Consider the following 17650-nt stretch of genomic DNA (forward strand, 5'->3'; position numbering starts at 1 on the left):
TTCTTTTTATAAATGTGAGAAAAAGGATTCTCTCCTATTTCATACAGATTAAAAAAATATCGGAAATGAACAGAAGTCGCAGGCGGGACAGTGTAGTTGAGTAGGCAATGAACGTAATACTCACCTAATAACCTTGTTTATAAGTAAACATGGCATGGACTCGTACAGGTAAAGAATAAATCACAATGAAGAAATTTAGAAGACGATTCTCTGAGAAAATCACTAAATTATGTGAGTTGTTAAAACAACATGTTATCATTTAAATGTAAATCGTAGTAACCAGTTAGCAGTTATGTAACGATTTGTATTTTTGCAGCTGCAGCTTCGTCAACGTATGAAGACAGTGTTGTTGAGGTTCGTTATAACAGAATGTTGTTCTGATTTTAAAATAATTAATAAGCATACATATACTGTTTAATTACTATACTAACATAACTATAATACATAGAGTTTTTTCATCATGACGCAGTTTTTGGGTCATTCTTTATTAAAGCTGACTACCCCCACTTTACGTGTCTTTACGCACACTTTGATTTCGATTAGAGATTTAACTTGATAATAATTAAACATAAATGGCTATTTGTCAGCTAGGTGTAGCGACCACACTTATTTTCTTCCAATTAAATGAAAATATGTTTTTAACTGTAAGCATGTTTTACCAACTGTTGTTTTGTTTCTATATCCTGTCTTTTTGTTTAAAATATTTCTAAACCTTCCCTACTGTAATAGAAGAGACAAAAAAGTTATTTTTATAAAGTGAATATAAAGTTAAACACTCTAATTTTTATCAACAGGAGGATGCTTCATCAGATGTGGAAAAATCATCTCAGTTTGTTCATTCCAAAATAAACAACTGCACACCCATTAAAGGTAATTACATAGACCACATTAATAACATGTAGAATATCATATGTGTTCTTACATTTTATATAATACTGTGGGAAAAGATGGGACACCTTTTCGTTCTTTTTTTTCTTTCTATTTGGCAGTAAACGAAGAACATTCAAAAAATTTAAAACCGTTTCCTTACGACTCCCCATAGACTGTTGCTAATTGTTTAAAAAACAATCAGGATCTAAGATATTAAGCACTAAAGGTGTCCCGTATTCCCCCATCCTACCATAAATATACATAAATATCCACACAATGCTTGTATATTCTTATTTGAAAAGATTGATTTTTCCGGCACCTTCTAAAAACCTTTTAGCTTGTCAGTAAGTCTACCATTCTTTTCCATCAGATTGTTATGCTAGCATCAGATATGATTTTGATTGACATCTGTTTATTTTGTTTTAGTTCAGTCAAGTTTTCTCATTGGTTCAGTCGAGTTTATTCACCAAAATAAGCTAAAAACATTTAGATACAAATAAAAACATATCATTATTAAACTCTTATAGTTACCAAAGCCCAATTTTGCTTCATTATTTAAACAACTTAATAAATTATTATAAATATCTTTGGGTTCCTATAGTAATAGGACAGATATATTTTTTTCATAGCTTTTTTAATTACAGCTAAGTAACTGTACAAATTTCTGAGAATGGCTTATTGTTTTGGTTTAACAAAACAGAGGAAATGGGAACAAAAGAAAAAACTTAACCATGTTGACGTCATATACATTATACTACCTGTTCCATTTCCACTCAATTAGTGTAATATTATTGCTCATAATTTATTTTAATTTAACATTGTCAGCAAATAGAAATACTACAATTTGCTTTTAGTTGTCAAATATTTTAAATACTTTAAAGTAAGTTATTTATTAGGTGTTGGGTTTATGGGCCAAATCTAACCTAAGTACCAGGTCCTTGACGAAGATTTTACCCACAAAGAATAGAACAGGTCAAAAGTTATTTACTGTATCATTTAAATATTCTTTTTAATTTTTTTTAAAGAAAATGTTCAACGATTGCCATCATTAAGTGAGGAAGAGATTGACGATTCAGTTTTAAGAAAAAGGTTTCTTTCGGCCACAACGTCATCTGATGTGTGGAATCAATCAACAAATCATGAAAAGATAGCGAGACGACACTCAAGTCCTGCTTGGGTTAGTTTTATTTAATCTTAATTTAAAAAAATATGTTTTTAACCGTAAAGGTGTTTAACAACTGTAGTTTTGGCGCTGTCTTTTCGTTTTAAATATTTTTTAATATTCCCTGCCATAACCAAAGAGACAAATAAAATTTATTATTTTTATTAGGTTGTGATGATTAATAAATGTTTTCAATTTTAGCTTTTTGTTACTGTTGCATGTATGGATCGCTCGTTAAGATCAAAACTGCATTAACTTGGAGTTTGTATATTAATAATACCAAAGTCCATTACTATTATTATAGCCTTTTGAACATAGATGCTTAGCACTTTAGCATTATGGAATAATATACCATTATTAAGTTGAAAGTATTCAATAAATAAATATGCTGATTGCATCAGTTTTAGGGTGTAAAACTTAATGTTTGTTTTTATTGTTTTAAAATCCTACATTATGTAATTATCTTTTTACTTAAAGGGTATTGGAGAACTTTCACCGTATGGGAAACTTGAAACTTATAAAAAACTTGGTGTGCTTGGTGAAGGTTCATATGCTACTGTTTATAAAGGACAAAGCAAGTAAGATGCCTATTACCAGTTTAAGTTGCTACACACTTTAGTTTACAAAAGAGTTCATAAGACTTGAAGCTAAAACTAAATATCTACAAAAACATTAAAAAAGATTTCCTATTATAAAGTAGTTTCATTATTATTAAATATTTCTCATAAAATTTGTGTTGGACTTTTTTATTTTCGAGTTACGCTTGAAAAGTTGCTTGAAATTGTATATCATTTGTGACTGCCAAGTGTGATATTTAAGTGTCTTGATTATATAGTAGGGTGGGAGAAGATTGGACACCGTTTTATTCTGTTTTTTCGTCCAATTTGTTAGTTGACAAAGAACATTCAAAGAGTTATAAAACCAAATTCATGACTCCCATAAACTGTTTTTAATTGTTTAAAATTTGATCAGGATATTTAGATATTATGTTCTAAAGGTCCCGTCTTTCCCCGCCCTACTATATGTTAAAATTTCACACTAAACTGTCATAGGCACACTGGGCAATTGGTGGCACTGAAGGAAATTAGTTTAAATGCTGAGGAAGGAGCTCCTTTTACAGCTATACGTGAAGCTTCATTGTTGAAGACACTCAAACATGCAAACATAATCACACTGCATGATATTGTACACGCTACCACCACTCTTACCTTGGTGTTTGAGTACATGGTAAGCCTAATAATGAAGTTAATCGACTAAATCTGCCTACTTCATATATATATTCAGTAATCACCATGCAGTGCGCATTGTAATTTACTAAAATGTTAGCCCTAAGGCATATTCCGTTATTGCAAAGTGGTTAATAATGTGTTAGAGCATCACTGACCCAGAGCTTGAAATCTGTATAAATTTGCTCCTGTTTTACAAAATAGGATTTTATTTAATAGGTAACTGACATAGACTTTACAATCTGTATACATTTGCTTTGATTTTACAAAATAGTATCACTGACCCAGAGTTTACAATCTGTATAAATTAGCTCCTGTTTTACAAAGAAGATTTTTTTTATAGCATTGCTGACCCAGAGTTCACAAATTACAATCTGTATAAATTTCCCTCCTGTTTTACAAAATTGAATTTTATTTAAAAGGTGACTGATCTAAGTACCTACATGGAGTGGTACGGTTCATGTGGAATCCACCCGTCCAATGCCGTACTATTTACCTTTCAACTTCTGCGTGGACTTGATTATTGCCATCAGCGAAGAATTTTACACAGAGATCTAAAACCTCAAAATTTACTCCTCAGCGATTTGGGAGAGTTGAAACTGGCAGATTTTGGTGGGTTAAGCTACAGGGCTTGGCTTGGCATTGCTTTAGGCGCACAGTGTGTTGGGCAAAAGCTTCACCAATCAATATTTTATTTGTTTCGCTGGAATATTGATTGCAGAATAAAAAGTTCTAAATGTGACTTTAATGTTATACCAATGCATCATTAAAAGCTTATGAGCAACTTTAAACCAAGTTGAATCTCAGTGAATTAAATGTAATGTTATAGTTATTTCAATAATTTACTGATAAAAGTTTCGAAACGTAAATCAAAGCTGAAAATTTTATTTTTAGTCCGGTGTTTAGAAATGTTCCTTTGTGAAAAAACACATTAAAAGTCTTAGTACTTTTTTTAAACTTTACTTTTTCCATTGTCACGGAACCCAATATTAGTGCCTGTTTTCCACACATGGTGTACTCACTGTATGATAATCAATGGGTCAAAGTTTTTCATAATATCCACTATGTAATTCAGGTTTAGCTCGTGCAAAATCAATTCCTACCAACACATACTCAAATGAAGTTGTAACGTTATGGTATCGACCACCCGATGTTTTACTTGGATCACGAAATTACACAACTTCTCTTGATATGTGGTAAGTACGACCATAGGCGCCAAACCTGGGGTGGCAGGGTGGGCAGACGTACCCTGAAAAGTCTGCACTTTGTATGTATGAACTACATACACTGAAATTTTGAATTAATTAGTCAACATTTGCACCAAATTTAATAGTATGTATATTTAACTATAAAAAGAATGACAAAAAAAATTATTAGAAGGTAAATTGATCATTAGATAGAAAACAATTTCTCTAATTGGCCGTGCTTTCCATGCATTTAAAAAAGTTTGGGGCCTATATGTAGAATGTTACAAACTAAAATACAAAATGCTAGTAACTGATTTCCTGCACAGGGGTGTTGGATGCATTTTCCTTGAAATGTTAACGGGAATGCCCGTCTTTCCCGGCCATTCTGATGCCAATGATCAACTCACAAAGATATTTAAAGTTAGTTTTATTGTATAGCCTATAGTAGGGTGGGGGTGGATGGGACACCTTTGGAACATATTATACAAATATCCTGATCTTGTTTTAAACAATTAACAACGGCCTATAAGAGTTGTGAGGATACGGTTTTATAATTTTTTGATTGTTCTTTGTTTACTACTAAATGGTACAATAAAATAGAATGAAAAGGTGTCCTATCTTCCCCCATTTATTATACGCCTTGTATTCTTTGTCCGATATTTTGCGAGTTAAGTGCCATTCACCTTGATGGAGACAACTTAAATAGGTTGTTGAAAGTTGAAACATTGGTCTGTAACTACATGCCAGAAAAACTGTTTTACAAAACTAGTCTACTTGAATTCTGAATCCGCTGAATGTTTTTGCTAATTGTAGTTTATAACAAAAACAATGACAAGGTAATAAATTATCATTAGTCATTACTATATTTTGTCATTCAATAATCGTATAGACATTCCATAGTATTTGAACTAATTTTTAGGACATTTTTTTCAATTTATGTTTATAAAAGCTGATAACAACTGCCAGGAAATTAATTTTTTTAATTTACTTTTTTCCTTGCAAAAATTTTTAATATTGTTTTATTTGCATTTTTTTTATCGTTAACATTATTATTTTTCACAATCAGGTTCTTGGGACTCCTACACCCCAGACGTGGAGAAAACTTCCCTCCTTTCCGTGTTACGAGGATTATTCTTCGTGTTTTACTCCAGTAAGAAACAGAGTAACTTTTGATGAAACTTTTACGAAAATTTCTCGAATTGAGTTTGGAGTTGAATTTGCACTGGATCTACTACAGGTAGTTTTAGTGTATGTCGAATTATTTAAGTGAACATTTTCATTTTATCACTGGTTTTTGCCAATGTTTGGTAAACTGATTTAAATGGCGCAGTGATTTGCATTGAGAAATTTTTAGGTGTGCTGTACAATTTTTAAAATTTAAAAAAAAAGAGTTTTGCAAATAGAAGCTCAGGCAATCATGGTCAAGTCTGCTCTTTTATATACAGTTATAGACTTTAAAAAAAAAAAAATTTTTTTACAACTTATTTTTTGTTGTAAGGTTTGCGTGATATTTTTGTGATTTTTGTAAAATAAAAATGTTTAATAACTAATGTTCTATGCTCCTATTTTAAACCAATTCAAAATTAATGAACGGCTCATTTGTCAAATCTATTAACCATCAAAGTTTGCTTTTAATTATGCATGGGGGTGGCTTCATTGGTCGATAGCACCGGCACTCCCATATGAGGAATATAAGAATTTAAAATATTCGAAATAAAATCAAAACTTTTTTGCCACGTTTGTTTTATTTTGCTTACAAACTTGGCCTTAACAATGTGAAATAAATTTCCGGCGTTTTTTTTGTGAAAACAAACCCTTTAACATTTACAATACATATTAGTAGGGTGGGGGAAGATGGGACACTTTTAGCACATAATATCCTAGTTTCCTGACCGTGTTTTAAACAATTAACAGTGGTCTACATGAGTTGTGAGGATACGGTTTTAGAATTCTTTGAATTTTCTTTGTTTACCACCAAAAATGGGACCACAAAAATGGGACCACAAAATAGAATTAAAAGGTGTCCTATGTTCCCCCACCCCACTATATATATATCTGCAACAAACATTTACTTATATTTGTTTCAACAGTTTGAACCAGACAATAGGCTAAGTGGAGCTGAAGCATTGCATCATCCAATATTCCACCATTTTCCCGATAACATTCATACTATCCCTGACAGTAAGTCTCAATTATTATATTGATTACAATCTATGTCACTTTTTCCAGTTTAATGGTTTGAACAACATGTAGCATAAATGATATTGGTTTGTATATGATATTATTAGGTTTCCCACCCATGGGAAATCATCTTATACTCTATAAAGTCTACACTGACATTCTATTTCTGTGGTGTAGCTTAGTATGAAAAATAATGTTACAATAACAATGTGATACACATATGTGTCATGAAGCATGGAATATGCTCTGTTTACATTTTGGAGCAAAATTTGACGAGAAAATAGAGGGTCTGTTCACATTTTTGAGCAAATTATGTTATTAAACAAATAGAGTTTAATGAACAAAATAAAGTTTGATGTTAATTTGTACAACACATATTATAAAACATAACATGCTGTAGGATCTGCTCAATTTTTTGGACAAATTGTTTTAATAAAGGGATTGAGTAAAAGTTTCATAAAAAGCATGCAAAATGCTGTCAGGTCTGCTCACAATTTTAAGCAAATTATGTTAGGAACAAATAGAGTAAAATTTTTCAAAGTATTTTTTTTAAACAGGAGCGTCGGTCATAAATATTCCTGGTGTTCGTTTAATGAAGGAAGAAACGATTCCTTCTTCTGAATCTGTCAAATTTACAATCGGTTAATAGTATTTTGCCTTACCCCACATAAAAGTATTACCAATATTAGTACATTGCAGTAAATATATTTTGATTTTTAACTTTCTGTATAACATTGCTGCCATTTTTATGAATGCGTATTTGAACTGACGTCATGATCACGTGCCATGTTCAAAATTCCGAATACGAAACATACAGTCGACAGAAACAATTGAGCTGTAGCCGCTATAATTGTTCTCACTGTATTAGTTTAGAGCGTGCAATATTTTCCCATATCTTTGGACTGAACCTAAAACAAAAAACGTTATATCACGTATTCTAATCTCAAAACATTGGTACCTGTCAGAACACAACAGTTTTTATGAACTATCACCACTATCGACGTTTTAACTGCGTGATTGTAACCTCGTATGTCGTTCCATATATTGCGCTATGTTCCGTGCCCGTACCTGCGAAATTCATACATCGTAGTATTCGTATATCTTATACCATGTATTATGTTGCAGAACTACCTACATCTCAGTGTGCAATAAGCCATGCTGCTCATAAACAATAATAAATCATTTTCGTGCGTAAGAATTCATGTGTTGACTGAATATTAAGATCGTTCTTTTAGCAATTTCACAAGATCGATTCAGAAGGGTTCACATATAAATTAAGTAACTGGTTTTAAATTAAGTAAATATATAATAGTACTTTAGGGAAAGATGGGACATCGTTAGCACATAATATCCAAATATCTTGATCGAGTTTTAAACATTTAATAACGGTCTATGGCAGTCGTGAGGATACGGTTTTATAATTCTTTGTTTAATATCAAATGATAACAAACATCTCCTCCCACCCTACTATACTTTATTTATTAGGTCCGTCAAAATGCATGAGACTCTATTATGCCGCAGGGGTTTATCCCCCGCAGGGGTTTTTATATAACGCAGGGGTTTATATATACCTTATTCGAAAGTTAGCTAACTTGTATAAAACTTCCAGACGCCGAATACAAAAGGTTCATTAGTAAGGAATAAAAAAAACTTTTTGTACAATGCAGTTGTTCACATTACTCTTCCAGTGTGACCATGGTCTACTATATTGAGTAGGCCATTGCGTAACCCTTTCTATACGGCTAATACCGAAATGTGGCTTGGAGTTTTCATTCCGAATTAAAATAAAACAATATTGGCAATCAGTATGTTTTATGTAAATATACCGGCATGGATATAGTAGGGGCGGGTACGATGAAACACCTTTAGCACATAATATCCAAATATCCTGATCAAGTTTAACAACGGTCTATGGAAACCGTGAGAATATGGTTTTATAATTCTTTAAATGTTTTTTGTTTACAACCAAATGGGACGAGAAATTTAATTAAAAGGTGTCCCACCTCCCCCAACCTAATATACGATTTACGTTACAGACTGTAAACCTATATTCGTATAATATGTTTTCGTATACGCTATAGTAGGCCTACACGATTTTCAGGTAAAACGAATATTCCACGAACTCGAAGAGTTAATTAGTTTCTACAAAGGTTAAATGAAACGGGAAGTACGAATTTATGTGCAACTGATGTGCACGTAGTAATATTGAAACTTTGTAACACATTGTAATACAAAATAAATAGTCCGTAATGCACTGGTTTAGGGTCAAAAAATGTTATTTGCTTTTTGAGTTTCAAATGTGGCAACCATGGAAAACATCTCAATAAAACAAATAATTTGTTTTGTCCATGTGCGTAGGTAATCATCAGATCATTGTGCTGAAAATTTTGTTTCTGTTGTCACTTCATATAGCACCACTATGTCATATATTTTGACAAAACATGCTGTACTTATGTAAGTGTATCAAAACTTAATATGTGAATTTAGTACTGTGGGGTAAAGATGGAACACCGTTGGCACTTAATTCCAAAATTCGTGATCCTGTTTTATACAATTAACTACACCCTTTTAAAATCGGTTAATATGGGGCTACGGTTAATTCTGTAAATATTTTTTAATAATAATTCTGTGAATATTTTTTTTTTTGAAATAGTTGTCGTTTGCTGCTTTAATGAACACACGGTTTTATAATTCAACATATATAAATTTTATTAACCATTTACAAACAATATTTATACTGCAGAATATATAGTTTTAACAGTGCTTTAAAATTTTTAAAAGTAAAACACCGTACTAATCATAAACCTCATGTTTCTGCTAGACACCAAATAATGCTTTGGTAATGCAGTGTTTTAAACAACATATTTAAATAATTTTACAAAAATTCTTTAAATATATTTTGAACATCAGAGAACACATCGTCGACTGGTTGTTCCGAATCCACCTACATAAATAAACACAAAGTTAAATAAGTTGGCTTGGTTTAAAATATTAATTATTAAAATATATAGTAGGGTGGGGGGAGATGGGACACCTTTAGCACATAATACCCAAATATCCTGATCGTATTTTAAACAATAACAACGGTCTATGGGAGTTGTGGGGATACGGTTTTATGATTTTTAAATTTTCTTTGTTTACCGCCAAATTAGACGAGAAAATAGAATAAACAGTTGTCCTATCTTTCCCCACCCTACTATATGACTATTTTAAGATGATCATAAAATTAAAACTTTTGCTAAATTAGAATTTTTAATATAACTGGTGACTACCAGCTACTCATATTTATACAATTTACAATTTTACAGTTATGTTTATTGGATATGTAAAAAGATTAAGATGTCTTCTGTAATACATAATTAAACGTGTCTTTATACAGAAAAGTATAATTTGGAATATTGAAAATCGCCAAATACTTTGCTTTAAATGGCAACAACTACTAAAAAATACCCACATCCGAATAATAAATGAATGGTATTGGGACAAGACACTTAACGGCAATTGCCCCAACCCAGTGGTCACTAACCGGTTGTCCAAATTATCAGCCACACATCAAAAAAATCTCCCAAAAATAATTCCCCACAAAGTAATGTAACGTTTTATATCTTGTATTGCCAATCGGCCCGTGCACGCGATAACACAACCAAGGGGAAACTGAATGTCACTTAACAAAACCATGCGATCGACTCTTAAAAACACAACGGTTCACGCAAAACATAAAGATCATGAAAATATAAAATAGTAAAGTACTATACGAACACATCATTACAACATATCATTACAGTAACATACATGGTAACTTGCAAGCTGGCACGAGGTGTATAAAACAGAACACCCGTGTTATACCGACTGTCGTTTTCCAGCCACGCAATATATAAGTATGTTACATTCATTCATTCAATTTATCTCAAAAGTTCAAAATAGTACCATATAGTTGAAACAATAAAATTACTCACCCTCCGAACTTTATTCTGTGCTTTGTAATAATCGATCACAGGTTCCGTAGATTCAACGAAAGTTTTTAATCGTTTGCGAATCGTTTCTTCATTATCATCCACCCTCCCACTTGTCTCCGCTCGTTTTAAAAGTCGTTTGACCATCGTCTCTTGAGCCACATCAACCCACAATACAAATGTACAAGGAGCAATCTGGTGAAGGTTTATCAAAATTTATGTTTAATTATTTCCGAGTTAAACTTCTAATGGAAACAAAAGTATACATAAAGATTATATAGTACTGTGGGAGAAGATGGGACACCTTTAGCACATATTATCCAAATATCTTGATCTTGTTTTAATCAATAAGGTCTGTCGGAGTCGTGAGGATACGGTTTTCTAATTCTTTAAATGCTCTTTGTTTACTACCAAATGGGATGAAAAAAAAATGATATGGTGTCCCACCTTCCCCCACCCTACTATATAATATTTCCACACACTTTTGTTTTCTATTAGAAGTTAAACTTAGAATTTAAAATATTTAAACATAAATTTCTCATTGTTTATCTGCTAGGTGTACCGACCACATTTTTTTTATGGGTTAAATTGAAATATGTTTTTAACTGTAAGCTTTTTTTTTAACAAAACAACAGCTTTTTTTTAACAACTGTTGTTAACTAATCTGTGTAATTACAAAACCATTGCGTTTTTATTGGAAAAAGGTTTTTAATATTTGGCATCAACTTACAGATTGTTCGAACTCTATTCCTTGTTGAACTTCACGTGGGTAACCATCAACTAAGAACCCTTTGCTCTCTGTGTGGGCGGCCATGTTGTCTTTGATCAATTTTAAGACAGTGCTCTGCAGTATAGAAGTTGTTTATAATAAATTATAATAATAAACGTTTAATCATATCTATATATAGTAAGGTGAGGAAAGATGGGACACCTTTACATTCCATTTTCTCTTACCATTCGTAGTAATAAGAATTAATAGACGAAGAACAGTTGAAAATTATAAAATTGTATCCTCACAACTCCTATAAGAGGTTGTTAAATGTTTAAAACACGATCAGAATATTTGGATAATATGTGCTAAAGGTGTCCCCCCCCAAAAAAAGACATGGTGTCCCATCTTCCCCCACCTTACTATATAACAAATGCTAGCAAACATGTTAAAAACGTACCATTGGGACCAAATCCCCTCGTTCCATCATTTGCTTGAGTTCTTCTCCTTGTGGTGACCCTGAGTTGACCTCCGCACGCAGCAGGTCACCCGACGAAAAATGTGTGAATCCATATTTTTCAACAATTTTCTCACATTGTGTTCCCTTACCAGAACCAGGGCCACCTGGTTTATTGTAATTTTTAAAACATTATTATGCAAAAAATAAAATGTTAAATTCCAAACATATTTCTAAATATGAAAAAACACTATTAAACATAAGAATACCAACCAAAAACAAACACATTTTTTTGGAGTCCTTTCCAGAGCCACGGCCAACTGGTTTATTGGTCATTTTTATAACATTATTATGCAAAAATTTATATTTATATTATAATGTATTTCTAAAAAATAAAAAAAAGGTTTTAAACAAATACTAACCAATAACAAACACAATTTTTTTGGAGTCCATATTGTCTGTAAAATAAAAACAATAAATAAACAAATATGTTAAATGACATAACAACTTTATACAATAATCAATATCAAATTTCTGTATAAACACCTATTTTGTACATTATGTGCTAGGTGGAGCGACCACGCTTATTTTCTTCCAACTAAATGTAAATAAGTTTTTAATGTAAGCGTGTTTTAACAACTGTTGTTTTGTCGCTATATCCTGTCTTTTTATTTAAAATACTTCTAAATTTTCGCTACCGTAATCGAAGAGAAAAAAAAAATTATTATTATATTATTATTATTACAATGTTTAATTAAATAAAAATATTCTTCTAGCATAATTATTCTAGGCCAAGCTATATTCATTGCTTTTTACATAAATACCTTTTTTTACATAAAATTCCTTTACACTTTTTACATAAAAGCCATTTAACTTACTTTTCACACCGTGTTGTTCAGTTTGGACTTCACTCTTGTTAATCTAGTAACAAAAAGTTATTCAACAACTTCCTTTCTATAGGAAAACTATACTACTGAACTCAATACACTTGGGGTTAGTTAATAATTCATTATGACGGACAGCCACACATGCTTGCAAGGGTTGTAGCTGCCGACAGGCGCTGTATTATGCAGACAGGGAATATAAATAGAACAATCAAGTTGCTGCAGAGGAGCAGAAGAGAAAGAAAGAAACAAACACGACACTCTTTTTCACACTAACACAGCAACACAACATTGTACCGTTGTAAATTCATTGAAACAAATCAGAAGCCTGTTGCGTCATACATGATTGACAGAAGTGTAGCTGAGGAAATCAATGATAATAAAAACAAACAAAATTAATTATTCGAATTATATTTAGTTTAATAAAAAATAACAATTAGAATATTTGATTTTAATATAGTAGGGTAGGGGAAGATTGGACACTTTTAGCACATAACATCCAAGTATCTTGATTGTGTTTTAATCCTTTAACAATGGTCTATGGGAGTCGTTAGGATACAGTTTTATAATTCTTTGAATGTTCTTTGTCTACTATTAAATTGGACAAGAAAATAGAATGAAAAGGTGTCCCATCTTTCCCCATCCTACTATATGTAATATATATTATAAACTTTTTCTTACCATCATTGGTTGTTGTTCAACTTCATATGTTGGTTTCTGTGGTAAAAAATGCTTAGGTTTAAATAAGTTATTGGACGAATATGATCCACAGTTTAGAAAATGTTTTAACAATATTTATTATTTAGGACAACTATCTTACTTTAGGCTGTAAACTTATACAACATTCCAATTTTCCTGACAATAATGCGAAATTTTATTTGAAACAGACTAACAGAGGTTTCGAAAAAAATGTTTATAAGTTCACTTTTAGCTGATAGAAACTTCTATGAGTTGTGTCAAATGATAACGTCATCAAAAAAAATATTAAAAGTATGATAAAGTCATCAAAAACAGTTATTCTTGTAAAAACTTTTCCAAAGAACAAATATGTGATTGAATGTTTTCAATTAACTTGGAAAAATGTGTGGCTTGAGAGCAAAGCTTTACAGTTTTTTCTTTAGGGCCGTGACTGCTAATTTTATATCAGAACGCAAATTACTGAAATAAACAGTTAACTATTAAAACTTTTTTGGAAACTTTGAAACAAGTAGAATACTTATTTATCTTAATGTTGCAGGAAAACAACAGTTGTTATATAGTACAGTGGGGAAAAATGAGACACATTTAGCACCTAATATTAAAAATCCTGATCGTGTTTTAAGCAATTACCAACGGTCTATGGGAGTTGTGAGGATATGGTTTGATAGGTCGTTGAATTTTCTTCATTTACTACCAAATGGGACGAGAAAATTGAATGAAAAGGTGTCCCACCTTCCTCCACCCTTTTATTACACAGCAGTCTTATTTTTAACTTCTCATATACTGATGCCTGCTTATAAATTCATAATGGTAATAACATCGGGCTACTTATATTGGAAATATGACATAGGAAATATGACATAGCTGGAATCAAACTTTAATAAACTAAGATAAATTTATGTTACCTTTGATGAAATTGGAGGTAACTTTGGTGGAGGTTGTTTCTTTTCTGCCAACATTCTTGATGGCGTTTCTACGAAAACAGTAATATGATAAGTTGCCTAAAATTTTGCATCCTGTTTTTTAGGTGAACTAATATAACTACTGGCGATTCAATGCCTGCTCAAAAATTGCATGAACGCCGATCAAATGCCAGTTTATCATGTAAATATGATATACGTACCTGTTTTGAAAACATTTTTGGACAAAATTCCAGTTTTTTCTGGTATGAGAATTGGTTCAAGTGCCAATTGCGGAGGTGGTATGAATGAATGCCATGAAATGTCTTTTGTTCCACATTCTTTTGCTGACTCAATGCATGAAGATATAAAATTAAGCGGCTCATTTGGTCTATTGTGTAGAAGCCCGATCATAATGCTCTGCAAAAGTGATTTAGTTGGATGACAAATATATAAAAAACTTACCTTTTTTGTAATATTTTGTAATTAATTTGCAATTAATAAATATTCTAAAAAAATATTATGCATACATTCCAAAGTTTGCAATTAATTAATATTCTAAAGAACATTATCTATACATTTTAACATCTAAATGGAAAAACAACAATAAATTTGTGGTAATTTATATAATGCATAAAAATCAAAAAGGAAAAAACGTCTGTGTGTATTATGTGGATCTATTAATAATATATTCTGGTGATCAACCAAATTTTTTTTTTTTATTTAAACAATTAATATTATATATTGATGCATATGAGGGAGTCAGTAAGAACGTTTTTTTTTAGAATACAGCATCAGTGAAAACCTTTGCCTTCAAACTGCATGCTATTTAATATTTATTACGTTAAAAGTTATAACAGTTAAATTGTTACCTCAATAAGTTGCGGAATATCATGTTTTATCAAATAATCTTGGCCCTGTTGAGGTGTTAGCGACATGACTTGACTATAGTTTTGTATCAGTGAAATTCCTCCAATACAAAATATTATCAATTTTCCCCGAACTGAAACCAGCGTCTGTTGTGGCGATTAGCAACCGAAGTTATGAAGATTTAGTGACAACCGAGTAATTGGCAACCATAACCATAAAAATTGACGGATTCGTGTGCCTTGTGGTCAGGCTTTCTGTTGCCATTATAAACAAGAATGTAAATGAGTTTTGACTCTGAGACATTTGCGCAGATTTTATCAGCATTATATTTAAAACACGACAGTTTCGCTCCAATTAAACCGTGTCCAAAGCTTAAGAAAACATGTTTCTATGGCTCTGTCCGTGTCTGACTGATTAATGAGGAAAAAAGTCGAGAAAAATCTATAGTGTTTGTATTATATCAGCTCTTTATTAATGACTGCATTATACGAACATTCCTACGCTAATACGACAATAACCACCCTATTTCGTGATGTCCAAAGTTGAATGAAAAAGTAATCGGTAAAAACAGAAATATTAAAAATCGTTAAAACGGTAAACGTCAATGTTGAAAGCCCTACGTGGCAAAATATCACAGCATTTGTCTATAAATATGGTTATAAGTTAGTATTATTGCTTTTGACCACAGCGTCTGTTACTGTATATTACATACAGCTGGATATTTAGGTTCATGGCACTTTAAATAAGAATATTTTTCCCTTTTTCCATCGCATTTACTGTCACTAATAAAATGAACATTTCGTTCATCGGCAATACCACGCTCCGCTGCAGCACGACCAAATAAACTGCCGTGGGTTAAAAACAATACGTCACACTTTCCTATTAGAAAATACTCAGCGTACGTTTTGCGAATTTTTTCTTTGACCGTCTTTTTTTTACCATTTTTTTCTGAGACGTGCATCACGTGAACAAACGAATCGTCCAGCGTGATGACGTCAACGTGGATTTCGCCATTGTTTGTTTGATTATTTAATTCATTCACGACTTTTGTCTTCGTCTCGATGTTATCCGAAGTCACGAAAACTTTAAATTTGACCAACTTGGCAATTTTCTTCTGATAGTCAACGGCGTAATTTCGAAAACATTGAACAAAATATGCTTCGTCTCCAGGACTTAAAAATTGGTTGTATTCTCCCTCTCCAGTGCGCATGACCAAACCAACCAACTGCACGTTCTTGCGATCGTTGCTTGATTCAAACTGAGAGGAAATGACAGAATCCACGATATGTTGTACTTTAGAAGAAGGCTGTACAATAGCCCGTATCTTATCATCATACGCGAAATTCTATTGAGAAGAACTGTTATTAAAATCGCTTTGGGGAATATTTATGGTAGGGTCGGGAAAGATGGGACATCTCTTCATTTTACTTTATCGTCCCATTTTGTAGTAAAAACAACATTCAAAAAATTATTAAACAGTATGCCTAAGACTCCTATAGCCAGTTGTTGATGTTTAAAACACGATTAGGGTATTTTGTATAATATGTTCTAAAGGTGTCCCATCTTTCCCCACCCCACTATATAAAGATTTAGCCAACTTACGAGGTCAGTAATAGTTGGTATTTTGATCAACGGGTGATCAGCTGTAATATGTCCCGATAATTGTGCAGCAATATCACTGTGGTGTGGGCAAATTAATGGCTTGTTATTATTACGCGCATTTAGAGCAGCTGAGTAGTCGTAATCAAATGGCAACGCTTTCAACCCAACGGTCCAGTTGTACGGCTTCCAATTAATAAAAAGTAACCTGGAATAGTTTAATCGGTGTCATTATTTAATGAATGAATATTTTTAACATTATATTTAAAACATACCGGCCAGTTTTTAATGCAATGGAAACAGCAGATGAAAGTGCTCCGATACTATCTCCTAAGCCTGCATTTGGAGTGAAAACAACGCATTTCTTCTCGTGGCATGGTATATCCGCATTGAGAAACATACGGCGATGCCAAATAACATACTCGGCAAAAACCGTTTGAAATGCCACCCACTTGGCTTTACTTTCGTAGACAAACGGTTTCCAAACCGCAGTTTGGCTTCGTTGAGGTTTCTCTTTGCTTGCTTGCTCGCATAAATTTGACGATTTTCCACACGTTTCGGAATCGTTATCCTCGGACATATTTTGGGCTTTACAGATTAAAGTAGTTATACATAGTATCAAAGTAAAATGAAAGATGCGATAACGCATGACTCTAATTATATACATTATCTTCTTAGTCTGTTGGAATAAAAATGTCGTATTATTTACTGCTAAACCAACATTTACGCGTGAACGTCAACTAACACATGCTTTCCCGCTTATACGGCAACAGACACCCACTTTGTAATACTACACGCTCTATAATTTGTTTGTTCAGTTATGACAAGTATAAATTGGAAACCTATAGGCAATTCTGAATAGCAAACTTCAAGCGTACTTCGACCTCGAACAACCTGTACATGGTAGCTTTGTACTAAAAATAATATGGTAGCTGGATTTACGCAGCCCACATA

The 17650-nt window shown here is 32.3% G+C and overlaps 3 protein-coding genes across 4 annotated transcripts; 1 reads left to right on the forward strand and 2 right to left on the reverse strand.

Moving 5' to 3' along the window:
• Positions 1-73: 73 nt before the first annotated feature.
• Positions 74-7821, forward strand: LOC100179889 (negative regulator of the PHO system). The gene is made up of 12 exons (XM_002131272.5): positions 74-231; positions 317-354; positions 795-870; positions 1896-2047; positions 2510-2610; positions 3085-3259; positions 3681-3870; positions 4334-4454; positions 4772-4865; positions 5512-5682; positions 6536-6626; positions 7184-7821. Exons 1-12 carry the CDS (start codon positions 186-188, stop codon positions 7270-7272), a joined length of 1344 nt encoding a protein of 447 aa, XP_002131308.1. The 5' UTR covers positions 74-185; the 3' UTR covers positions 7273-7821.
• A 1456-nt stretch (positions 7822-9277) lies between these two features.
• On the reverse strand, positions 9278-15292 carry LOC100182227 (adenylate kinase isoenzyme 1-like). Of its 2 annotated transcripts, XM_002131190.3 has the most exons (10): positions 15100-15292; positions 14452-14647; positions 14234-14301; positions 13311-13346; positions 12624-12666; positions 12168-12203; positions 11749-11912; positions 11310-11423; positions 10583-10774; positions 9278-9570 (listed from the first exon to the last, which is right to left on the reverse strand). In XM_002131190.3, exons 1-10 carry the CDS (start codon positions 15163-15165, stop codon positions 9502-9504), a joined length of 984 nt encoding a protein of 327 aa, XP_002131226.1. In that variant the 5' UTR covers positions 15166-15292; the 3' UTR covers positions 9278-9501. The 2 variants fall into 2 exon arrangements, with proteins under 2 accessions (XP_002131226.1, XP_026691956.1); XM_026836155.1 differs by lacking the exon at positions 13311-13346 and having other exon boundaries at positions 9281-9570; positions 15100-15236.
• A 249-nt stretch (positions 15293-15541) lies between these two features.
• Positions 15542-17371, reverse strand: LOC100179133. Its single transcript, XM_002131163.4, has 3 exons — positions 16972-17371; positions 16700-16904; positions 15542-16442 (listed from the first exon to the last, which is right to left on the reverse strand). Exons 1-3 carry the CDS (start codon positions 17361-17363, stop codon positions 15792-15794), a joined length of 1248 nt encoding a protein of 415 aa, XP_002131199.1. The 5' UTR covers positions 17364-17371; the 3' UTR covers positions 15542-15791.
• Positions 17372-17650: the final 279 nt, after the last annotated feature.

The sequence above is a fragment of the Ciona intestinalis genome, chromosome 9 (genome assembly GCF_000224145.3).
Source record: "Ciona intestinalis chromosome 9, KH, whole genome shotgun sequence".
NCBI lineage: Eukaryota > Metazoa > Chordata > Ascidiacea > Phlebobranchia > Cionidae > Ciona > Ciona intestinalis.